This window comes from Mesoplodon densirostris, chromosome X (assembly GCF_025265405.1).
Source record: "Mesoplodon densirostris isolate mMesDen1 chromosome X, mMesDen1 primary haplotype, whole genome shotgun sequence".
Lineage (NCBI taxonomy): Eukaryota > Metazoa > Chordata > Mammalia > Artiodactyla > Ziphiidae > Mesoplodon > Mesoplodon densirostris.
The window spans coordinates 78,762,894-78,789,098 of NC_082681.1; the positions used below are offsets into that span (position 1 = coordinate 78,762,894).

The following is a 26,205-nucleotide window of genomic DNA, read 5'->3' on the forward strand; positions in this document are numbered from 1 at the left end:
ACTATGGTAGCTTTGTAATAAGTTTTGAAATAGTAAGTGTGAGCCTTATGACTTCGTTCTTGTTTTTCAGAATGGTTTTGCTTGTTGTAGCTCCCTTAAATTTTTAGATGAATCTTAAGATCAGCATGTCAGTGTCTGCAGAAAAAGCCAGCTAGAATTTTGATGGGAATTGCATTGAATCTTTGGCTCGATTTGTGGAGCATTGCCATCTTAAGGCTATTAAGTCTTCTGATCTGTGAACATGGGATATCTTTCTGTTTATTTAGGCCTTCTTTAATTTCTTTCAACAATGTTTTATAGTTTTTAGTGTATAAGTCTTGCAGTTTTTTTGTTAAATTTATTTCTAATTTTTAATTTTTTGTTGTAATTTAAATGGAATTGATTTCTTAATTTCATTTTTGGTTTACTCATTGTTAGTGAATAGAAATACAACTTACTTTTGTTTATTGTACCCTGTAACCTGGGTGAACTTGTTTATTAGTTCTTCTAGTTTTTTTGTGTGGATTTCTAGGGATATTCTCTATATAAGATCATGTCATTTGAGAATAGAGAATTTTATTTAGGGATTATACTCATGAATAAATTTAACAGAAGAAGTGAAAGAAACCCATAAAATTTTATTGAAAGAAGTTAAGAAGATCAAATAAATGGAAAAATATTCTATATTCATGGATTGGAAGGCTTAATATTGTTAAGGTGGCAGTATTCCCCCAAATTGATCTACAGATTGAATTCAGTCCCTATCAAAATTCCAGCTTCCTTGTTTTTTGCAGATATTGATACCCTAATCCTAAAATTCATATCAGCACTCATGAGACCTGAAACAGGCAAAACGATCTGGAAAAAGAATAAAGTTGGAGGACTCACATTTTTTTTTTTTTTTTTTTTTTTTTTTTGCGGTACGTGGGACTCTCACTGTTGTGGCTTCTCCCATTGCAGAGCACAGGCTCTGGACGCGCAGGCTCAGCGACCATGGCTCACGGGCCTAGCCACTCTGCGGCATGTGGGATCTTCCCGGACCGGGGCATGAACCCATGTCCCCTGCATCAGCAGGCGGACTCTCAACCACTGCGCCACCAGGGAAGCCCGGAGGACTCACGTTTCTTAATTTCAAAACTTGCTGCAAAACTATAGTATCAAGATAGTGTGCTACTGGCGTGAAGACAGACATATAGATCAATTGAAAAGAACTGAGAGTCCAGAAATAACCCCCCATATTTATGGTCAAACATCTAAAAGTAAGAGTTGAAAATATAAAACTCTTAGAATAAAACATAGGTGTAAATCTTTGTGACCTTAGGTAAGGCAATGATTTCTTAGATATGACACCTCAAGTACAAGCAAAGAAAAAATCGCTAAATTGGACCTCACCAAAATTTTAAACTTTCTTTTATAAAAATGAATTTATTTATTTATTTATTTTTGGCTGTGTTGGGTCTTCATTGCTGCGTGCTGGCTTTCTCTAGCTGTGGTGAGTGGGGGCTACTCTTTGTTGTGGTGCACGTGCTTCTCATTGCGCTGGCTTCTCTTGTTGCGGAGCACGGGCTCTAGGCACGCAGGCTCAGTAATTGTGGCTTGCGGGTTCTAGAGTGCAGGCTCAGTAGTTGTGGCACACGGGCTTAGTTGCTCCGCGGCATGTGGGATCTTCCCGGACCAGGGCTCGAACCTGTGTCCCCTTCATTGGTAGGTGGATTCTTAACCACTGTGCCACCAGGGAAGTCACAACATTTTAAACTTTTGTTCATCAAAAGACACTATGAAGTCAGTGGGCTGCTACAGAATGGGAGAAAATACTTGCATGTCATATAACTGGTAATTATCTAGCATCTAGAATACATAAAGAGTTCTTGGAACTCAACAGTAAAAGTATAAATAATTCAAATTTAAAATGGGCAAAACACTTGAGTAGGCATTTCTCCAATGAAGATAAACAAATGGCCAATAAGCACATGAAAAGATGCTCAACATTATTAGTCATTGGAGAAATGGCAGATGAAAACCACAATGAGATGCCACTTTGCAGACGCTCAGATATGTATAAATACAAAAATGGAAAATAAGAAGTGTTGGTGAAGATATGGAGAAATTGAAATCCTTATACACTGCTGGTGGGAATGTAACATGGTGCAGCTGCTGTCGAAAGCAGTTTGGAAGTTCTCAAAAAGCTAAACATAAAGCTTCCATATGACTTAGCAATTCTACTCCTAGATATATGTGCAAGAGAATTGAAAACATATGTTCATACAAATGCTTGTAACACAGATATTCATAGCATTATTGTTCATAATAGCTCCAAAAAGGAAACAACTGGAGAGGGAAAGGGGGGAGGGATAATTTAAGGGTATGGGATTAAGAGATACAAATTACTGTGTATAAATTAGATAAGCAACAAGGATATATTATATAGCACAGGGAATTATAGCCATTATCTTGTAATAGCTTTAAAGAGTATAATCTGTAAAAATACTGAATCACTATGCTGTACACCTAAAGTAATATAATATTGTAAATCAAGTATACTTCAATAAGAAATATATATGATATAAAAAATTAAAAAAAAACCCAAAACAAAATGGGAACAACCCGAATGTCAATCAGTTGATGAATGGATGAACAAAATGTAGCATACCCATATAATGGAATATTTAATCCATGATACAATATGGATGAACTTTGAGAACACTTCGCTAGGTGAAAGAAGCTAGATATAAAAGGCCATGTGTTGTATTATATGATTCTGTGTATATTAAATTTCCAGAATAAGCAAATCCATAGAGATAGAAAGTAGCTTATTGGTTGCCAGGGGCTGGAAGAAAAAGGTGATGGGTAGTGGTTACTAATGGGTACAGGGTTTTATTTGGGGATGATGAAAATGTTCTGGAAATAGTGGTGATGGTTGCACAACCTTGTGAATATACTAAAAACCACTTCAGTGGTTTTAAAATGCAATTCATTGTGCACTTTAAAATGTTGAATTTTATGGTATATGAATTATATCTCAAAACAAAAGACCTATGAATGGGGCTTTTCCATGGAGCTGCCAGACTGGTCAATTAGTGATGATTCTCTGGGGAATGGGGCTTTTTTGGCTCCTCCAAACTCATTCTGTCCTTTTCATTGCCTCCTAAGCTAATATGGTTCCCAATCTACTGGTTTTCAAGGCTTTTGCAGGGCTGGAGAGGGGGATAAAATGAGCAATTTAAAATACTACAGGCTTGTTGCCCTTACCAAGTTCTTTTATTCAAGAAAAATCAGCTGATTTTCTTGAGTAAACACCTCTAAGATCATTGCAAACTCTTTTTTAATTTCCAGAGTTCTGAAAAAGTTAATTTTGACAATTTTTGCCAAAGTCCTCATTGCTTTCCTCAGGGAATGGAGTTTCAGAGATCTTTAAGTCACCATTCTAGGAGTGATTCTTCTAAAGTTGATTTTCATATGTTGATCTTACATTTTTTTTTTTTTTTGTCTGCGTTGGGTCGTGGGCTTTCTCTGCTTGCAGTGGCAGATGGGGCCTACTCTTCCGTTGTGGTGCGTGGGCTTCTCATTGTGGTGGCTTCTCTTGTTGTGGAGCACAGGCTCTAGGCGTGTGGGCATCAGTAGTTGTGGTGCACGGGCTTAGTTGCTCCACGTCATGTGGGATCTTCCCGGACCAGGGCTCAAACCCGTGTCCCCTGCATTGGCAGGTGGATTCTTAACCACTGTGCCACCAGGGAAGCCCGATCTTACATCTTATCTCTTTGCTGAATTCACTTATTACTTCTAGAATTTTTTGGTAAATTTCTTGGAATTGGCTGTGTAGACTAACTATCATGTCATCTGCAGATAGGGACAGTTTTATTCCTTTCCAATCTGTATTTTCTTTATTTCCTTTTCTAGCCTATTGTGCTGGCTGGGACTTTCTTTTTTTTTTTTTTTTTTGTGGTACGCGGGCCTCTCACTGTTGTGGCCTCTCCCATTGCGGAGCACAGGCTCCGGACGCGCAGGCTCAGCGGCCATGGCTCGTGGGCCCAGCCGCTCCACGGCACGTGGGATCTTCCTGGACTGGGGCATGAACCCGTGTTCCCTGCATCGGCAGGCGGACTCTCAACCATTGCGCCACCAGGGAAGCCCGGGACTTTCAATACTATGTTGAATAAGAGTGGTGAGGGTGAATGTGATTTTTTTGGACATGTTATAATGGAATGTGTCAACCATGGTATAGCTACATAACTCAGTTAACTAATACTTTCCAAATTACCAGTTCATATTGTTACAAAATCATGCATGGGTAAAAGATGGAGTCAAAGTGTAAGATAGATCCATGGATTTTAATGTAAAAGTTCATTTGTATGGTTCCAGAATTCACACTGCAGCTAACCTTGAAGAAGCTGCCACTTGCTTAGTTTTGGTGTTGTATCAAAGAAGAATAGCTTCAATTATCTGAAAAGACTATTTTCCAACTACATATATTTGTAAGAATGGATTTTCTTCATATACTTCAATCAAAACATTATAGTAGGTATAATGCAGAATCAGATATGAGAATCCAGGTGTTCTATTAAACCATTTACAGATTTGTAAAAATGTAGTACAATGGTACTTTTCTGCTAATTTTTTTATTTTTGGAATATATAGTTTTCACAAGAATGTGTTATTTATATTAACATATTCAACCTTATTTTTCAATGAATAAATACTTTTTAAAATTTCAGTTTTAATTTATAATATGGTAAATATTGATAGCTTTAAGGTAGATAGACAAAATCTCTTTGAGTCCTCAATATTTTTTTTTAATTAAAGAGGATGTTGGGGGTTTCCCTGGTGGTGCAGTGGTTGAGAGTCCACCTGCTGATGCAGGGGACACGGGTTCGTGCCCCGGTCAGGGAAGATCCCACATGCCGCGGAGCGGCTAGGCCCATGAGCCATGGCCGCTGAGCCTGCGTGTCCGGAGCCTGTTCTCTGCAACGGGAGAGGCCACAACAGTGAGAGGCCCGCGTACTGCAGAAATAAACAAACAAACAAACAAACAAATAAATAAATAAGATGTTGGGGGTAGGAGTTTATTAATTAATTTATTTATTTTTGCTGTGTTGGGTCTTCGTTTCTGTGCAAGAGCTTTCTCTAGTTGTGACAAGTGGGGGCCACTCTTTATGGCGGTGTGCGGGCCTCTCACTATCGCAGCTTCACTTGTTGTGGAGCACAGGCTCCAGACGCGCAGGCTCAGTAGTTGTGGCTCACGGGCCTAGTTGCTCCACAGCATGTGGGATTCTCCCAGACGAGGGCTTGAACCCATGTCCCCTGCATTAGCAGGCAGATTCTCAACCACTGTGCCACCAGGGAAGCCCAAAGTCCTCAATAAATTTTAAGAGTTATAGGGCCCTTAGACCAAAAAGAATCAAAACTGAGACTTCCCTGGTCCAGGAAGATCCCACATGCCATGGAGCAACTAAGCCTGTGCACCACATCTACTGAGCCTGCCCTCTAGAGTCCATGAGCCTCAACTACTGAGCCCACGAGCTGCAACTACTGAAGCTTGCGTGCTCTAGGGCCTGTGTGCTGCAACTACTGAGCCCACGTGCTGCAGCTCCTGAAGCCTGCGTGTGGCTAGAGCCTGTGCTCTGCAACAAGAGAAGCTACTGTGATGAGAAGCCTGTGCACCACAATGAAGAGTAGCCCCTGCTCTCCACAACTAGAGAAAGCCGCCACACAGCAACGAAGACCCAACGCAGCCAAAAAATCAATCAATCAATGAATCAATCAACTACTAAAAAAATAAGAGAATCAGAACTGTTTTGGTGTAGGATTGGTCTAGAGCCGTGATTCTCAAAGTGTGGTTCCTGGACCAGCAGCATCAATATCACCTGGGAACTTGTTTGAAATGAAAATTCTTGGGTGCCACCCAAGACTCAATGAATCAGAAATTCTGGAAGTAGGGTCCAACAATCTGTGTTTTAGCAAGGCTTCCATATGATTCTGTTTATGCTAAAGTTTGAGAATCATTAATATACCATATTCTGTCAGGATGTTTGACAATGAGAAGAAAAATTGAGTTGTAGCTGCTGAGAGAAGCACAGTCAAAGGAACGTTATTTTCAAAATAGAATATATAGGAACACATTATAGGTAGAATACAAAAAGGCAGGAAGAAGATTGGAGGAGTTGGATAAAGAGGAAGGCGTAATTAATGGGTCATATACCAGAAGGAGATGGAAATGAATCTGATCAAATACGTGTACAGAGGGATAAACATTTATGTAGTGCCTGCTATATAAGTAAATGCTCTGTGCACTAGAGATAAAAAGACCAGGGAATTCCCTGGCGGTCCAGTGGTTAGGCCTCCGTGCTTTCACTGCCGTGGCCAGCTTTCAATCCCTGGTCAGGGAACTAAGATCCCGCAAGCCAGCAGTCCCCAACCTTTTTGGCACCAGGGACTGGTTTCATGAAAGACAATTTTTCCATGGACCAGGGAGGGGTGGGATGGTTTTGAGATGATTCAAGTGCATTACATTTATTGTGCACTTTATTTCTATTTATATTACATTGTAATATATAATGAAATAATTATACAACTCACCATAATGCAGAATCAGTGGGAGCCCTGAACTTGTTTTCCTGCAACTAGACTGTCACATCTGGGGGTGATGGGAGACAGTGACACCCGAAGTGTGTTGCTTATGTCCAGTCTACTCCGTAATCTCGTTTTGGTTGCTGTCACTGCAGAAAACCCTGCTTCACAAAGATAGGATGTTGGAAATGGAAGCAACCTTTTCAGTGCTTTTGTGGCAATCTCAGGATTATTCCGCTTTGACTTTAATCCATAACGTATGGAGATTTGAAGTTGTCTCAAACATACTTTTAAGGCCACCGTCATTTGCAGTCTCAAGCAGTTGATCCTCTTCTAGCATGGACAAAGTCGATTCACCTGGCTTATTCACAAATGGGTTGCAGATCCATTCCTTCCCCGTTCGGGGGTCTTTTGTGGTTGGGAAGTAATGCTCAAACTCTTTTAAAAGCTGAGATAGGTGATCATTTACCAGCTGGGAGAAAGAAGGCCCTGGCTCAGTCTCTTTCAAAATCTCTCCTAATGTTTTGAAATATGTCAAAAATCCCAATGTTCACTCGTCACCCCCATAATTCCAGTTTGGCTTTGAATGCAGCCACTTTATCTGCCGACTTGAACACAGTTATCCTTCTCCTCTGAAGTGACAGATTGAGTTCGTTGAGCAGGTTGAATATGTCACACAAGTATGCAAGTTTTGTGACCCATTCTGTGTCACTGAGATGTGCTGCCAGTGGTGACTGGTTTCTAAAAGAAATCTCTGGAGCGGCTCTCGTAACTCAGGAACTCTGGCCAGTGATCCACCCTTAGAAAGCCATCTCACTTCTGTGTATAAGAGAACACGTGTGTGCTCTGTGTCCACCTCCTCACAGAGCTGCACGAACAGATGTGAGTTAAGGGCACGTACTTTAACGTGGTTGATAATTTTAATCACATCCTGCAAAACGTTGCTAAGTGCAGGTGACATTTTTCGGCTAGCCAGCATTTCTCTATGGATGACACAGTGCGTAGACTCACATTCAGAAGCGACTTCTTTGACCCCGAGTAGTGAAACCAGAAAGCCGTCCAGTCATGGCAGCTGCTCCGTCTGTGCATATACTGACACAAAATGACCAGTTCAGTTTTCCTGATATGTAATTATCCAAAGACTTGAATAATTTTGCAGCTGTGGTGTTGGTTAGCAACAAAAGTGCACATAACATATCCTCATGCACATCCTCCTGAAAAATATGTCACACTAAAACAAGCATTCTTACCTTGTCAACATCAGTAGACTCATCAACTTGGATTGCATACCATGGTGACTCATTAATCCTCTCTAACAATTGTGCCTCAGTATCCTCTGCTATTTCATCAAGTCAACTAGTATGGTGCTAGCCAAAAGAGGAGCATGTGCCACCTCTCCTAAAAGTTCACGACAGATGTCCTTAGCAGCAGGCAGGATCAACTCTTCACCAGTAGTAGAGGGCTTCTTAGCTTTAGCAATGTGGTTAGCCACTAAGAATGATGCTCTTAGTGCAGGCACATTTGATGAAGTGGTGGCCTTCAATAATTGCTTGTGTTCTTCATGTTCATGTTTTTTTCTTTTGAAAAACTCCAAAGGCTTATCTTTTAATGCAGGGTGCTTGGTCTCCATGTGGCGAAGCAGTTTTGAAGGTTTCATGGCTTCGTTGGTTAGCCGGTCACCACATATTACACAAAGCAGGCTTGGAGAATGTGAATCACCGTTGCAATGAACCCATAATTTAAGAAGGACTCTTGGTATTTTCTTTTAAATGCAGCTTTCTTTTTGTTGTCAGTCTTAGAGTCTTCTGCTTTCTCATCATTGGGTCTTTCCCCCTTTTCAAAGAAGCTCTCTAGCACGTTTGTTGTTTACTCATTTTGGCTAGGGTAAGCTTGTGGGCTTACCAAAACTGTGATTGAGACCAAGCGCACAGTGCGGGAAAGAGGCGTGGATGGAAGTGGTAAATAAAATAATGGGTGGGCCATGCACAGACTAAAATAAGTGTTGGATCCTGACTTAAAGCCTGCCACCAGATGCAACTGTACAATTGAAGTACATCAACTCACTTGCCACTATAAAGCCTGCCACCAAATGCAGCTTAATTGTCAGTCGCCACTCACTGATAGGGTTTTGATATGAGTCTGCAAGCGATTGATTTATTATCGTCTCTGTGTAGTCAAACCTCTCTGCTAATGATAATCTGTATTTGTAGCCGCTCCCCAGCGCTAGCGTCACTGCCTCAGCTCTACCTCAGATCATCAGGCATTAGATTCTCATAAGGAGCACGCAACCTAGATCCCTCACATGCGCAGTTCCCAGTAGGGTTCACACTCCTGTGAGAACCTAATGCCACTGCTGATCTGACAGGAGGTGGAGCTCAGGTGGTAATGTGAGCGATGGGGAGTGGCTGTAAATATAGATGAAGCTTCGCTTAGTGACCTGCTGCTCACCTCCTGCTATGTGGCCTGGTTAGGGACCCCTGCCGCAAGCCACGTGAGTGGTGTGGCCAAAAAAAAAATCATGTTAATGTGTGGTTCCTCTCTTATAGGAGCTTAAGGTCAGTTTTGTGGAAGATACAGATGTATAAGCAGATACATTACACTAGGATAATTGCTTTCATATGAATGAAGTTCCAGTTCCACAGTAAAACAGAAGGTGAACAACTAATTATGCTGTGAAAATTAAGAAGATTGTGGATTTTTTCTGGTTAGGAAAGGGACATAAGTTAGGTATTTTACACTGCAAAGAAGAATTAGACGTTCAGGAGTGCATGAGTTTTTTTTTTAATAAGGTGGAAGGTGAAGTAATTTTTGGGAGAGGTGCAGTAGGAGGTTGTGGTATGTTATGGAGCACTTGAAGAATACGAAGAAGGGCTGGAACATCTGGGTGGGAAATGACCTAAGAAAATCAACAAAGAAGGAAACTAATTTTTACTGAGCATTTACTATATACTTGACATGGTACTAGGAGCTGTAACATTCTTGTTTGCTGAGCTAAAGTGAAGGTCCAGTTGAAGTTAGCATAAATTTTTAGTGGATCCATTCAGCATAGTTTACTCTCTTTGGATTGATTGTGTTGTCATCATCACTTAGTAGCATATTAGGTGATAGTCTGTCTAGCATTTAATTCCTTGCATAATGGCAATAATCCTTTGCAGCAGCAGTTCAGGTCCAACCTTGGAGTCCTTCTTCTCTCTTCTAAGGAAGGGAAACTTAAGATTCCTTGATCCATCAGTATAAGTTATAATACTTTATAGACCTGCTAGCATATGATTTTACAAGCAGTGAGTACCACACAAGAACAGATAACTTCCTTTGTTACAATTCTTGGCACTGGTGGTAGTTTTGACTGTTAAATATGTTAACATTTTTGTATACTGCCTTACAGTTTATGAAGTGCCTTCATATCTGTGATCTCACTTGATCCTCATAAGATCAATCCTATGTGGTAGACATTACTATCCCTATTTTACGATTAAGGAAATTGAGGCTCAAAGAGGTTGTGACTTGCCTAAGTTCACTGAGCAAAGAAGAGGGGAAGCTGGGAATTCCAAATCCTATATTCTTTTTACTACATCAGTATAGGCTGGGCATCATCCCAGACCTAATGATTCAGAATCTCCAAGTGGTGGGACCTGGGCATGTGATTTTCAGAAAGCTCCACTGGTAAGTATGATGCTCACCAAAGGTTTCTACAGCATTACATCATGCTGCCTCTTCCTTAAGACTTCTTTTACTGGAATTCTGTATCGTTTGGATTTGAAACATTGATTTCTGGCCCAACAAGATGAATAAATTTTCAAAACTAGCTTGAATTATTAGACCTGTTATTTCCTCTGAGATAAAATCTCAGTATACTTTTTGTTGTTGAAAGAAAAAGATGTTTAATTTCAGATTGTTTACTTAATTCAAATTTAGAAATTAAATAAAACAATAAAGCATGATCCAAACTCTATAAATATAAACCTAGATGGTTTTGAAAGGAAATACACCCGAATATCAGTAGTGATCATCTGAGTTTGGAGATTACAGTTGATTTTATTCTTTAAAAATATTCTGTATTTTTAAAGATCTCTGTAAAAGTCATATATTCGTTTTTAACAAGAAAAAATCAATAAATTGTATTGTATCAATTTCTCATTGAATAAGTTTTTTAATAGTTGCCTTCTACCTCAGTAAGTTTTAGGAAAACATGAAAAGACCTTTGGACTTTGTAAAATCTGAGTATTGATAGACACTTTATGGATTCTTTGACTATTAAAGGCTTGTATTGTTTTGTATCTTTTAAGAACAGAAAGCATCCTCCTCTGATATTGATGTTTGTCACTCAGTGTATCTCTTTTATAATAAGATTTTCTTCACCTTGAATAATGAATCAATTAGCACGTATTCATCAAACATTTATTTGTATAGATGGGAATATTATTTTGTAATCTCTATAGATAATTGAGATTTGGCTTATTGAGATTCTTGTGCTTACAGTTTTTTTTCTCCTTTAACAAAATCTAGTATTAAAGCCTTAGAGAAGGGTATCTACTCAGCAAAATGTCAAGCTTAAGATTCAGCAAGTAGATAGAGGAGAAAACTAGAGAGAAGCTGGCTTCTTACATTCTTCATCTTTCCTTCTCTCTACTTAATTCTTTTATTATCCAAAGCACAAAAATATTTGACACCACATAAAGAAGAGAAAAGAAAAGTGAATATAGGGATTTTTTTCCCTGAGAAAGTACTTCAGAAAATTATTTTTTTGTGTGTGTCCACGTTTCTTTTAATATGCCTCATCAGCTAAATTCTTTAATGACTGAAACAAGCCTCTTCTACAAGTGTGGAAGTAATGTGTGATTGATGTTTTCGTTTATTTGAGTGTCATGGAATGGTAGAGCTGAAAGAAATCTTAAGGGATAATTTAGTATGGTATCCTCGTTTTATAGATGAGGAAGCTAAAGCTGTGAGGGCATAAGGTTCAAGGTTATACGTAATAAATATCAGAGTAGCTCTTCTAGCTCCAAGATAGGATTGCACTAAACTGCCTTTCGTAGCAGATGTTCACAGCATTTCAGACTATGAAGTTACTATGAACCTGTTTTAGGACAAAAGACTGCTATTTAATGTAAAAAACTCCTCTAATGTGGAGACAAATACAAGAGCTCTTCAAGCTGGGGAAACATCTATCAGACATCGCATTATATCATAATATAATAACATAAGATTGTATAATACACCAATTTTGATATTTCCAGAAAAATGAAATAACTCTTGTCATTCAGTGTCAACTTTGTCTCACCCAAGATTCTTATCACTTATTTCTCTGTATTTTGAGCTGGCTATTACGTTTAGCTCAACCAGTTAGCATTGCTAAGAAGATTAGAAAAGAAATTAAGACTTTTTAACACCAGTTAAAAATATGTTAGATTTTACTTATAGACAAATAGCTTGTTATTTCATTTTAACCAGTTACTGACATTTTTTTGCTTTCCCAGGCAGTTGCTCAAGAGGATTTTCAAAGAGCATCTACATGTATACTGCGCTGTAAAGATATGTTGATAAGGCTGCCCAAAATGGTGAGTGAAATCTCTGCCTTTATTCTCCAAGCATTTGAAAATATGCTATATCAAGTTCTAGGAAGAATCATTACTACTTCATGTGATCCTTTAGAGATTATATTTTAGATCATATCTACTTAGCCAACCTTTGAAATATTTTGCTTCCTTTGTTCTTTACTAGAAAGGGTTTTTGAAAAAGTGATATGGGTTCTTTCTTTTTTTTAAATAGATTTGATTGGAGTATAATTGCTTCATAATGGTGTTAGCTTCTGTTGTACAACAAAGTGTATCAGCCACAGGCATACATATATCCCCATATCCCCTCCCTCTTGAGACTCCCTGCCACCCTCCCTATCCCACCCACCTAGGTGGTCACGAAGCACCGAGCTGATCTCCCTGTGCTATGCAGCAGCTTCCCACTAGCTATCTGTTTTACGTTTGGTAGCGTATATATGTCCATGCCACTCTCTCACTTCATCCCAGCTTATCCTTCCTAACCCTGTGTCCTCAAGTGCATTCTCTATGTCTGTGTCTTTATTCCTGCCCTGCCACTAGGTTCATCAGTACCTACCTTTTTTTTTTTTAGATTCCATATGTATATGTTAGTATACAGTATTTGTTTTTCTCTTTCTGACTTAACTTCACTCTGTATGACAGACTCTAGGTCCATCCACCTCACTATAAATATATCAATTTTGTTTCTTTTTATGGCTGAGTAATATTCCATTGTATATATGTGCCACATCTTCTTTATCCATTCATCTGTTGATGGACACTTAGGTTGCTTCCATGTCCTGGCTATTTGTAAATAGTGCTGCAATGAACATTGTGGTACATGTCCCTTTTTGAATTATGGTTTTCTCAGGGTATATGCCCAGTAGTGGGATTGCTGGGTCATATGGTAGTTCTAGTTTTAGTTTTATAAGGAACCTCCATACTATTCTCCATAGTGGTTGTATCAATTTACATTCCCACCAACAAAGCAAGACGGTTCCCTTTTCACCACACCCTTTCCAGCATTTATTGTTTCTAGATTTTTTGATAATGGCCACTCTGACCGGTGTGAGGTGTTACCTCATTGTAGTTTTGATTTGCATTTTTGTAATAATTAGTGATGTTGAGCATCTTATCATGTGCCTCTTGGCCATCTGTATGTCTTCTTTGGAGAAATGTCTGTTTAGGTCTTCAGCCCATTTTTTAATTGGATTGTTTGTTTTTTTGATTTTGATCTCCATGAGCTGTTTGTATATTTTGGTGACTAATCCTTTGTCCATTGTTTCATGTGCAAATATTTTCTCCCATTCTAAGCGTTGGCTTTTCATCTTGTTTATGGTTTCCTTTGTTGTGCAAAAGCTTTTAAGTTTCATTAGGTTCCATTTGTTTATTTTTGTTTTTATTTTCATTACTCGAGGAGGTGGGTCAAAAAATACCTTGCTGTGGTTTATGTCAAAGAATGTTTTCCTCTAAGAGTTTTATAGTGTCTGGTCTTAAATTTAGGTCTTTAATCCATTTTGAGTTTTTTTGTGTGTGTGGTGTTAAGGAGTGTCCTAATTTCATTCTTTTACATGTAGCTGTCCAGTTTTCCCAGCACAACTTACTGAAGAGGCTGTCTTTCCTCCATTGTATGTTCTTGCCTCCTTTGTCATAAATTAGGTGACCACATATGTGTGGGTTTATCTCTGGGCTTTCTATCCTGTACCATTGGTCTATATTTCTGTTTTTGTGCCAGTACCATACTGTCTTGATTACTGTAGCTTTGTAGTATAGTTTGAAGTTGGGGAGCCTGTTCCTCCAGCTCTGTTTTTCTTTCTCAAGATTGCTTTGGCTATTCATGGTCTTTCGTGTTTCCATACCAATTGTAAAATTTTTTGTTCTAATTCTGTGAAGAATGCCATTGGTAGTTTGATAGGGCATGGAATCTGTAGATTTCTTTGGGTAGTGTAGTCATTTTCACAATATCTTCCAATCCAAGAACATGATATATTTTTCTATCTGTTTATGTCATCTTTGATTTCTTTCATCAGTGTTTTATAGTTTTCTGAGTCCCAGTCTTTTGCCTCCTTAGGTAGGTTTATTCCTAGGTATTTTCGTCTTTTTGTTGTGATGGTAAATGGGATTGTTTCCTTAATTTCTTTCTGATTTTTTGTTGTTAGTGTATAGGAATGCCAGATATTTCTGTGCATTAATTTTGTATCCTGCAACCTTACCAAATTCCTTGATTAGTTCTAGCAGTTTTCTGGTAGCATCTTTAGGATTTTCTATGTACATTATCATGTCATCTGCAAACTGTGACAGTTTTACTTCTTCTTTCCCAATTTGTATTCCTTTTATATCTTTTTCTTCTCTGATTGCCATGGCTAAGACTTCCAAAACTATGTTGAATAAGAGTGGCGAGAGTGGACATTCTTGTCCTGTCCCTGATGTTAGTGGAAACACTTTCAGTTTTTCACCATTGAGTATGATGTTTGCTGTGGGTTTGTCATATATCGCCTTTATCGTGTTGAGGTAGGTTCTCTCTATGCCCATTTTCTGGAGAGATTTTATCATAAATTGGTGTTGAATTTTGTCAGAAGCTTTTTCTGCATCTATTGAGATGATCATATGGTTTTTATTCCTTAATTTGTTAACATGGTGTATCACATTGGTTTGCATATATTGAAGAATCCTTGCATCCCTGGGATAAATCCCACTTGATCATGGGGTATGATCCTTTTAGTATGTTGTTGGATTCTGTTTGCTAGTATTTTGTTCAGGATTTTTGCATCTATGTTCATCAGTGATATTGGTCTATATTTTTCTTTTTTTGTGATATATTTTTTTGGTTTTGGTATCAGGGTAATGGTGGCTTGGTAGAATGAATTTGGGAGTGTTCCTTCCTCTGCAGTTTTTTGGAAGCGTTTGAGAAGGATCAGTGTTAGCTCTGCTCTATATGTTTGATAGAATTAGGCTGTGAAGCCATCTGGTCTTTGACTTTTGTTTGTTGGAAGATTTTTAATTACAGTTTCAACTTCATTATTTGTGATAGATCTGTTTATATTTTCTAATTCTTCCTGGTTCAGTCTTGGAAAATTGTACCTTTCCAAGAATTTGTCCATTTCTTCGTGGCTGTCCATTTTATTGGCCTATAGTTGTTTGTAGTAGTCTCTTATAATCCTTTGTATTTCTGCAGTGTCAGTTGTGATTTTTCCTTTTTCATTTCTAATTTTATTGATTTGCATCCTCTCCTTTTTTTTTCTTGATGAGTCTGGCTAAGGGTTTATCAATTTTGTTTATCTTCTCAAAGAACCAACTTTTAGGTTTATTGATCTTTGCTGTTGTTTCCTTCATTTCTGTTTCATTTATTTCTGCTCTGACCTTTATGATTTCTTTCCTTCTACTGACTTTGGGTTTTCTTTGTTCTTCTTTCTCTAGTTGCTTTAGGTATAAGGTTAGATTGTTTATTTGAGATTTTTCTTGTTTGTTGAGGTGCGATTGAATTGCTATAAACTTCCCTCGTAGAGCTGCTTTTGCTGTGTCCCATAGGTTTTGGGTCGTCGTGTTTTCATTGTCATTTGTTTCTATGTATTTTTAAAATTTCTTCTTTAATTTCTTCAGTGATCTCTTGGTTATTTAGTAGTGCACTGTTTAGCCTCCTTGTATTTGTGTATTTTACAGATATTTTCCTGTAATTGATTTGCAGTCTTACAGCATTGTGGTCAGAAAAGATGCTTGATATGATTTCAATTTTCTTAAATTTTCTGAGGCTTGATTTGTGACCCAAGATGTGATCTATCCTGGAGAATATTCCATGTGCACCTGAGAAGAAAGTGTATTCTGCCACTTTTGGGTGGAGTGTTCTATAAGTATCAATTAAATCTATGTCTGTCTATTGTGTCATTTAAAGCTTGTGTTTCCTTATTTATTTTCTGTTTGGATGATCTGTCCATTGGTGTAAGTGGGGTGTTTAAGTCCCCTACTATTATTATGTTACTGTCGATTTTACCTTTCATGGTTGTTAGCATTTGCCTTATGTATTGAGGTGCTCCTGTGTTGGGTGCATACATATTTATAATTGTTTTATCTTCTTCTTGGATTGATCCCTTGATCATTATGTAGTGTCCTTCCTTATTTCTTGTAAGAGTCTTTATTTTAAAGTCTATTTTATCTGATACAAGTAATGCTATTCCAGCTTTCTTTTGATTTCCCTTTGCATGGAATATCTTTTTCCATCCCTTAGCTTTCAGTCTGTATGTGTCCCTAGGTCTGAAGTGGGTCTCTTGTAGACAGCATATATATGGGTCTTGTTTTTGTATCCATTCAGCCAGTTTGTGTCTTTTGGTTAGGGCATTTAAGCCATTTACATTCAAGGTTATTATCGATATGTATGTTCCTATTGACATTTTATTAATTGTCTTGGGTTTGTTTTTGCAGGTCTTTTTCTTGTCTTGTGTTTCCCCCCTGGAGAAGTTTCTTTAGCATTTGCTGTAAAGCTGGTTTGGTGGTACTGAATTCTCTTACCTTTTGTTTGTCTGAAAAGCTTCTGATTTCTCCATCCAATCTGAATGAAATCCTTGCTGGGTAGAGTAATCTTGGTTGTAGGTTTTTCTCTTTTCTCACTTTAAGTATATCCTGCCACTCCCTTCTGGCCTGCAGAGTTTCTGCTGAAAAATCAGCTGATAACCTTATGGGGATTCCCTTGTATGTTATTTTTTGTTTTTCCCTTGCTGCTTTTAATATTTTTTCTTTGAATTTAATTTTTGTTAGTTTGATTCATATGTGTCCTGATGTGTTTCTCCTAGAGTTTATCCTTATGGGACTCTCTGCACTTCCTGGACTTGGTGACTATTTCACTTCCCATGTTATGGAAGTTTTTGACTATGATCTCCTCACATATTTTCTCAGACCCTTTCTTTTTCTCTTCTTCTGGGACCCCTATAATTCGAATATTGGTGTGTTTAGTGTTGTCACAGAGGTCTCTGAGATTGTGTTCAATTCTTTTTATTCTTTTTTCTTTATTCTGCTCCTTGGCAGTTATTTCCACCATTTTGTCTTCCACCTCACTTATTCCTCCTTAGCCTCAGTTCTTCTGTTATTGATTCCTTCTAGTGTATATTTCATTTCAGTTATTGTGTTGTTCATCTCTGTTAAACACTTCTTGTATTTTTTCAATCCGTGCCTCCATTCTATTTCTGAGATTCTGGATCATCTTTGCTGTCATTACTCTGATCCTTTTTCAGGTAGATTGCCTATTTGCTCCTAATTTATTTGGTCTTGTGGGTTTTTACCTTGCTTCTTCTTCTGTGATGTGTTTTTTAAAGAAGATGTTGGGGGTAGGAGTTTATTAATTAATTAATTTATTTTTGCTGTGTTGGGTCTTTGTTTCTGTGCGAGGGCTTTCTCTAGTTGTGGCAAGCGGGGGCCACTCTTCATCGCGATGCATGGGCCTCTCACTATCACGGCCTCTCTTGTTGCGGAGCACAGGCTCCAGACGCACAGGCTCAGTAGTTGTGGCTCACGGGCCTAGTTGCTCCGCGGCATGTGGGATCCTCCCAGACCAGGGCTTGAACTCGTGTCCCCTGCATTAGCAGGCAGATTCTCAAGCACTGCGCCACCAGGGAAGCCCCTGTGATGTATTTTTTTGCTGTCTGTGGGGTTTTTTTTATTTTTATTTTTTGATGAGTGGGATGTGTTCCTGTCTTACTGGTTGTTTGGACTGAGGCTTCCAATACTGGAATTTGTAGGCTGTTTGGTAAAGCTGGGTCTTGCTGCTGAGATGAGGACCTCCATGAGACCTCACTCCTATGAATATTCCCTGGGGTCCGAGGCTCTCTGTTAATCCAGTGGTTCAGACTTGGAGCTCCCACCGCAGGAGCTTCAGCCCAACCCCCGAGTTGTGAACCAAGATCCTGCAAGCCACACGGGGTGGGGGAAAAAAAAAGAACAATAGCAAAGTAAAAAATAAAATTAGACTAGGAAACTAACAGGTATGTTAGAAAGAGTTTAAAAATAAACATATAGATGAAACAACAACTGGGAGGTAAAACTGAACCACAATAGTAAAAAAGAGGAGGAGCAAAAAGAAAAAGTGGAAAAGGCCTTGGCTTCGGTCGGTGGGGCCTAAGCAGGGGCAGGGTTTGGATGGTGGGCGAGGCCTGTGCTTAGGACCCACAGGGCTGGAAAAGGCCCTGGGGCATTTAGGGGGTGGGGCTTAGGCTCAAAGGAACTGAAGGGGCCCTGGCGTGCCCCCCACCTCTCATCTCCCTGGCCTCCCTCCTATGCCCCCAGGACCCACGTGGCCTCTAGGGGGCCATTGAGGGCTGGGGACCCAGCCTGGGAGCCCAGCAGGTCTTCTGGGCTTGGGTTGGTGGGGCTAACGCCCTCCACTCCTCTCCCACCCCTCTGGTCCTGGAGGGGCCCTCCTGACTGCCTTTCTTCTTCCCTCCACCCCCGGCCTCTCCTGTTCTCCCCCTGCACTCCCAGGACCAATGCGGCCCAGAGGGGGCCTCTGAGGGTGTAAGACCCTGCCCGAGAGCCGGACAGACTTCCCCGGCCTTGAGCAGGGGAAATGCTGGGTGCGCTCAGCCCTGATCCAAGCCCCCGAAGGTCCCTCCAGGTGTGGGAACACCTCCCCCCCTCTCAGCCCCTCCTCAGGGGTTACAAAACTATTATAGGAATAGTACAAAGAACTCCTGTATACCCTTTTACCAGAGACCCCGTTCAAGTTTCTCAATATTGTTCTTTACACAAAATGGATTCAATGTAGGATTCACCTAGTCACCAGTCTCTTTCAGTGGAACACTTTCTCATTCTTGCCTTGACTTCCATGACCTTGACACTTTTGAAGATTACAAAACAGTCATTTTGTAGAATGTGACTTAATTCGTTTTAAAGAAATTTTATTGCGATATAATTGACACATAATATTGTATAAATTTGATGTGTATGACATGTTGATTTGATACACTTATATGTTGCAATATGATTACTGCAGTAGTGTTAGCTAACACCTTTATCATGTCACAGAAATATTGTTTTTTTGTGTTGAGAACTGTTCAACTCTAGTCTTTTAGCAGTTTTAAAATTTATAGCACAGTATTGTTGACTGTAATCACTATGTTGTACATTAGATTTCCAGAACTTATCTACTAGTTTCAAGTTTGAACCCTTAAACTACATCTTCCCAGTTCCCCCATCCTAACCAAATTAAAGTTTGTTCAAAGTTTCCTCATGATTAGACCAGGTTATGAATTTGGGGCCAGAAAATCAGAGAAGTGATTCTGTTGGGTGGCGTGCAGGATCAATTTACTCTATTGTTGGTGGTGCTAACTTTGATTTCTTGGTTAAAATGGTGTCTTCCAGGTTTCGCCAATATAAACGTACGTATTTTTTCCCTTTGTTATTCCTAAGCGTTTTGTGAGGTGGTACTTTGAGACTATGTAAAATCCAGTTTCTCATCCCACTTTCACCATCCATGGAGATTTCTTGCCTAAAATAGTACTGTGAAGGTTGACAACTGGCTATTTTTCTAATTCCATCCTTCTTTTTATATTCATTTGCTGACATTCTACTATAATTTTTACTGTGCTAAAATATATAAAATTTGCCATTTTAACCATTTTTATTTTATTTATTTTATTTTTTATTTTATTTTTTTTTTTGTGGTATGCGGGCCTCTCACTGTTGTGGCCTCCCCCGTTGCGGAGCACAGGCTCCGGATGCGCAGGCTCCGGATGCGCAGGCCCAGCGGCCACGGCTCACGGGCCCAGCCGCTCCGCGGCATATGGGATCCTCCCAGACCGGGGCACGAACCCGTATCCCCTGCATCGGCAGGCGGACTCTCAACCACTGTGCCACCAGGGAGGCCCCATTTTAACCATTTTAAGTGTACAATTCAGTGGCATTAAGTGCATTCACAGTGTTTTACAACCATCACCACTCTGTACCCATAGAAATTCTGTACCCATTACACAACTACTCCTCATTACTGCCTCCCCTGGTAACCTCTAATTTACTTTCTGTCTCTATGAATTTGCTTGTTCTAGATATTTCATGTAAGTGGAATCATACAATATTTATCCTTTTGTGTCTGGCTTATTTCATTTAGCATTTATATTTTCAGGGTCCATGTTGTGGCATGTATCAGAGCTGTATTCCTTTCTATGGTTGAATAATATTTCATTTTATGTATATACCTCCTTTTGTTTATCTGTTCATCAATTGATGGATACTTGAGTTGTTTCCACCTTTTGGTTATTGTGAATAGTGCTGCTATGAACATTGATGTACAAGTATCTGCTCGAATCCCTGTTTTTAATTCTTTTGGATATATATCTAGGACTGGAATGTTTGGTAACTTGGTAATTTTATGTTTAACTTTTTGAAGAACCACCAAACTGTTTTTTCATAGTGGCTGCACCATTTTACATTTCCACCAGCAGTTGAATGAGGGTTCTAGTTTCTCCACATCCTCACCAACGCTTGTTATTTTCTGGGCTTAAAAAAAATTATTATTATAGACATCTTAGTAGGTGTGAAGTGGTTTCTCATTGTGCCTTTGGTTTGCATTTTCCTGATATCTAATGACATTGAGCATCTTTTCATGTGCTTATTGGCTATTTATATAGCTTCTTTGGAGAAATGTCTTTTAAAGTCCTTTGCCTCTTTTAAAATTGGGTTTTTTTTAAGATTACAAATGTATTAATGTCATGTTAAATGTTGTTATAAATGGTGTTATAAGCTGCTGAACATTATTAAACAAATTGGCATTTCTACTGGTGCCAGTTTTTACAAAATGCTGTGAACTGAAATGTGTCCCCTCTGCCCCAGGTTCAGATGCTGAAGCCCAAACTCTCAATGTGTTTGGTGATAGCACCTTTGGGAGGTAATTAGGTTTAGACGAGGTAAGGCCCTCGTGATGAGATTAGTACCCTTATAAGAAGAGGCCCAGAGAACTTGCTTTCCTCACACCCCCTGCCCTCACCATGCAAGAAGGAAGCTGTCAGCAAGCCAGGAAGAGAGCCTTCACCATAGAAGAGTCTTAGCTAAACCTTGATCTTGGACTTTCTAGCCTTCAGAACTGTAAGAAATAAATTCTGTTGTTTAAATAAAAATAAATAAATAAAATTGGCTTGTTTTTCCTACAGTGAGGTATCACCTCACTCCAGTCAGAATGGCCAACATCGAGGGACTTCCCTGGTGGTGCAGTGGTTAAGAATCTGCCTGCCAATTCAGGGGACAAGGGTTCGAGCCCTCGTCCAGGAAGATCCCACATGCTGCAGAGCAAGTAAGCCTGTGTGCCACAACTACTGAGCCTGAACTCTAGAGCCTGTGAGCCACAACTACTGAGGCCACGTGTCACAACTACTGAAGCCTGTGCACCTAGAGCCTGTGCTCCGCAACAAGAGAAACCACCACAATAAGAAGCCTGTGCACTGCAACGAAGAGTAGCCTCTGCTCGCCGTAACTAGAGAAAGACTGTGAGCAGCAACAAAGACCCAATGCAGCCATAAATAAATAAATAAACAGTAATAAATAAATAAATAAATTATAAAAAAATTTAAAAGAAAGGCTATCATCGAAAAGTCTACAAATAATAAATGCTGGAGAGTGTGTGGAGCAAAAGGAACCCTCCTACACTGTCAGAGGGAATATAAATTGATGCAGCCACTGTGGAGAACAGTGTGGAGGTTACTTAAAAAACTAAAAATAGTTACCATATATGATCCTGCAATCCCACTCCTGGGCATATATCTGGAGAAAGCTATAATTCAAAAAGATACTTGCACCCCAATGTTCATTGCAGCACTATTTACAATAGCCAAGACATGGAAGCAACCTAAGTGTCCATCAACAGATGAATGGATAAAGAAGATGTGGTGTGTGTGTGTGTGTGTGTGTGTGTGTCTGTCTGTCTGTCTGTCTGTCTATGAACACAATGGAATATTATTCAGCCATAAGAAAGAATGAAATAATGCTATTTGCAGCAACGTGGTTGGACGTAGAGATTATCATACTAAGTGAAGTAAGCCAGCCAAAGACAAACATGATACTGCTTATATGTGAAATCCCCAAAAAAGATACAAATGAGCTTATTTACAATATACAAACAGACTCAGAGACATAGAAAACAAACTTTTTGTTTACCAAAGGGAAAAAGTCGGGGGAGGGATAAATTAGGGGTTGGGATTAACATATACACACTACTATTTATATAAAATAGACAACCAACAAGGACCTACTGTATAGCACAGGGAACTATACTCCATACTCTGTAATAACCTATATGGGAAAAGTCTCTCTCTCTCTCTCTCTCTCTCTCTCTCCCCATATATATATATATATATATATATATATATATATATATATATATATATATACACATATACATACACACACACGTATATATAATATACATATATATGTATCAATATATACACATGTATATAGATACATATATATGTATATATATATCTCTCTCTGAATCACTGTGCTGTACACCTGATAGCATGACATTGTAAATCAACTATACTTCAGGAAAAATAGGTTTGTTTTTCTTTTGGTTGTTGAGTTGTAAGACTTCTTTATATAGTCTGGATATTAAACCCTTATATGATTTGCAAGTAATTTTGCCCATTTTGTGGGTTGTCTTTTCACTTTTTTTGATAGTGTCCTTTGATGAACAAAATTTTTTCTTTTTTCTTTCTTTTTTTTGTTTTTTTTGCTGTACGCGGGCCTCTCACTGTTGTGGCCTCTCCCGTTGTGGAGCACAGGCTCCAGACACACAGGCTCAGTGGCCATGGCTCACGGGCCCAGCCGCTCCACGACATGTGGGATCTTCCCGGACCGGGGCACGAACCCGTGTCCCCTGTATCGGCAGGCGGACTCTCAACCACTGCGCCACCAGGGAAGCCCAGTTTTTTCATTTTGATGAAGTACAACTTATCGGTTTCTTTTGTTGCCTGTGCTTTTTGTGTCATATTTAAGAAACTATGACCAAATTCAAGGTCATGAAGGTTTTCCCCTATGTTTTTCTCTGAGAGTTTTACAGCTTTAGCTCTTAAATTCAGGTGTTTGATCCATTTTGAGTTAATTTTGTGTATGGTGTAAGGTAAGGGTCTAAATTCATTATTTTACATGTGGATATCCAATTATTCTAGTACAATTTGTTGAAGAGATTATTCTTTCCCAATTGAATGGTCTTGCATCCTTGTCAAAAATCAATTAACCAGGGCCTTCCCTGGTGGTGCAGTGGTTGAGAATCTGCCTGCTAGTGCAGGGGACACGGGTTCGAGCCCTGGTCTGGGAGGATCCCACATGCCGCAGAGCAAGTAGACCCGTGAGCCACATCTACTGAGCCTGCGCGTCTGGAGCCTGTGCTCTGCAACAAGAGAGGCCGCAATAGTGAGAGGCCCGGGCGCCATGATGAAGAGTGGCCCCCACTTGCCACAACTAGAGAAAGCCCTCGCACAGAAACGAAGACCCAACGCAGCCAAAAATAAATAAATTAATGAAAAAAAATCAATTGACCATAGATATCAGAGTTATATTTCTGTGCTTTCTGTTGTATTGTATTGGTCTATATGTCTATCTGTATACCAGTACGACACTGATTATTGTAACTTGGTTGTACTATACATTTGAAATAGGGAAGTGGGAGACCTCCAACTTTGTTCTTTTCCAAAATTATTTTGGCTCCTCTGGGTCCCTTGAGAATCTATATGAATTTTAGGATAGGTTTTTGTAATTTCTTCAAAAAGGGCCACTGGGCTTTTGATAGGTGTTACATTGAATCTATGTATCTCTTTGGGTAGTGTCATTTTTACAATACTGTCTTTCAACCCATGAGAGTGAGATGTCTTTCCATTTATTTAGGTCTTTAATTTCTTTCAGCAATGTTTTCTAGTTTTCAGTGTACAAGTCTACACCTCCTTGGTTAAGTTTATTCCTAAATATTTTATTCTTTTTGATGATATTGTAAATGGGATTTTTTTCTTAATTTTCTTAATTGATTGCTCATTTCTGGTGTATAGAAATGTAACTGAGTTTTGTGTGTTGGTTTTGTAACCTGCAGTTTTGCTGAATTCATTTATTACCTCTACATTTTTAAAAGGTTCTTTAGGATTTTATACATACAAAATCATGTCACCTGTGAATAGAAATAGTTTTACTTCTTCCTTTCCAATATGGATGTCTTTTGTTTCTTTTTCTTGTTTAATTGCTCTGACTAGAACTTCCAGTACTATGTTGAATAGAAGTGATGAAAGCTGGCATCATGTCTTGTTCTTGATTTTAGAGGACAAGCTTTCTGTCTTTCACCATTGAATATGATGTTAGCTGTTTCTCATATACAGCTTTCATCATGTTGAAGAAGTTACCTTCTATTCCTAGTTTGTGTGTTTTTATTGTGAAAGGTTGTTGGACTTTGTGAAATGCTTTATTTTTAATCAATTGAGATTTGTGTGTGTGGTTTTTTTGTTTGTTTGTTTTTTGCGGTACGTGGGCCTCTCACTGTTGTGGCCTCTCCCATTATGGAGCACAGGCTCCGGACGCGCAGGCTCAGCGGCCATGGCTCACGGGCCCAGCCGCTCTGCGGCATGTGGGATCTTCCTGGACCAGGGCATGAACCCGTGTCCCCTGCATCGGCAGGCGGACTCTCAACCACTGCGCCACCAGGGGAGCCCTTGTGTGTGTTTTTTTCTGTAAATTTTGATACATCATATTGTTTTCTTTATTGAGAGAAGATTGCACTCATCAGGCAGCTTTACTGCTTAGTACTTCAGTGTATATTTCTTAAGAATAGAATAGCCCCTCTTTATAAACACAGTACAGTGATCAAATTCAAGAGATTTAACATTCATAAGTTCTTTTTTTTGTTGTTTTAAGGGCATGTCCTAAAGTTTGTTTTTTGTCTTTGTTTTTGTTTTTTGGCTGCATTGGGTTTTCATTGCTGCATGCGGGCTTTCTCTAGTTGCAGCGAGTGGGGGCTACTCTTTGTTTCAGTGCGTGGGCTTCTTATTGCGGTGGCTTCTCTTGTTGCAGAGCACAGGCTCTAGGCGCGCGGGCTTCAGTAGTTGTGGCTCGTGGGCTCTAGAGCACAGGCTCAGTAGTTGTGGTGCACGAGCTTAGTTGTTCTGCGGCATGTGGGATCTTCCCAGGCCAGGGACTGAACCCATGGCCCCTGCATTGACAGGCAGATTCTTAACCATTGCACCACCAGGCAAGTCCCATAAATTCTTTAATGTACAATCCATATTCTAATTTTGTTAATTGTACTTTATTATTAATTTTTTTAATAAATTTTTTTGGCCCCGCGGCATGTGGGATCTTAGTTCCCTGACCAGGGTTCAAACCTGTGCCCCCTGCATTGGAAGCACGGCGTCTTAACCACTGGGCCATCAGGGAAGTCCTAATTGTACTTTATAGCATATGTTTTTCCCCTCCAGTCCAGGATCCAGTTCAGGGTTATGCTTTGCATTTAGTTGTTCTATCTCTTTAGTATCCTTAGTAATTTGCCTTTATCTTTTATGAAATTGGCATTTTCAGAAGAGGTTTATTGAGGTATAGTAAATCACATACATTTAAATTGTACAGTTTGATGAGTTTTGGCATATGTGTACACCCATGAAACCATCATTACAGTCAAGATGATGAGCCTTTCCATAACCCCCAGAAGTTTTCTTTTGTCCCTCCTCTTCCGCCTCCCCTGCCACCTCCTTCATACCCAGGCACCACTGATTAATTTTCTGTCTTTACAAATTTGTCTGCATTTTCTGGAATTTTTATGTAAATGGAATCATACTGTATATCCTTTTTTTGATTTGGCTTCTTTCACTCTGTATATTGATTTTGAGATTTATCCATGTGTTTTTTCATATCAATAGTTCTTTTTTATTGCAGAGTAAAATTCTGTTATATGGATATACCACAATTTGTTTATCCAGTCATCTGTTGATGTATATGCAGATTTTTGCCAGTTTTTAGCTGTTTTTTAAATCTAATACAAATAGAACTGCTTTAAATATTCATGTATAAGTTTCTGTGTGGATATATGTTTTTATTTCTCTTGAGTATTGTAGGAGTGGAATGGCTGAGTCATATGTTAAATGTATGTTTAACATTTTATGAAACTAGTACAGTGTTTTCC

The 26,205-nt window shown here is 39.2% G+C and overlaps 1 protein-coding gene across 1 annotated transcript in view; it reads left to right on the forward strand.

The window, feature by feature from the left end:
* Window positions 1-26,205, forward strand: part of TEX11 (testis expressed 11) — a 378,612-nt gene that overhangs the window by 75,332 nt on the left and 277,075 nt on the right. Inside the window, exon 8 of the mRNA XM_060086496.1 lies at window positions 12,021-12,101. Within this exon, the coding sequence (XP_059942479.1) occupies window positions 12,021-12,101 (81 nt within the window). The remainder of the gene's footprint in view (window positions 1-12,020; window positions 12,102-26,205) is intronic.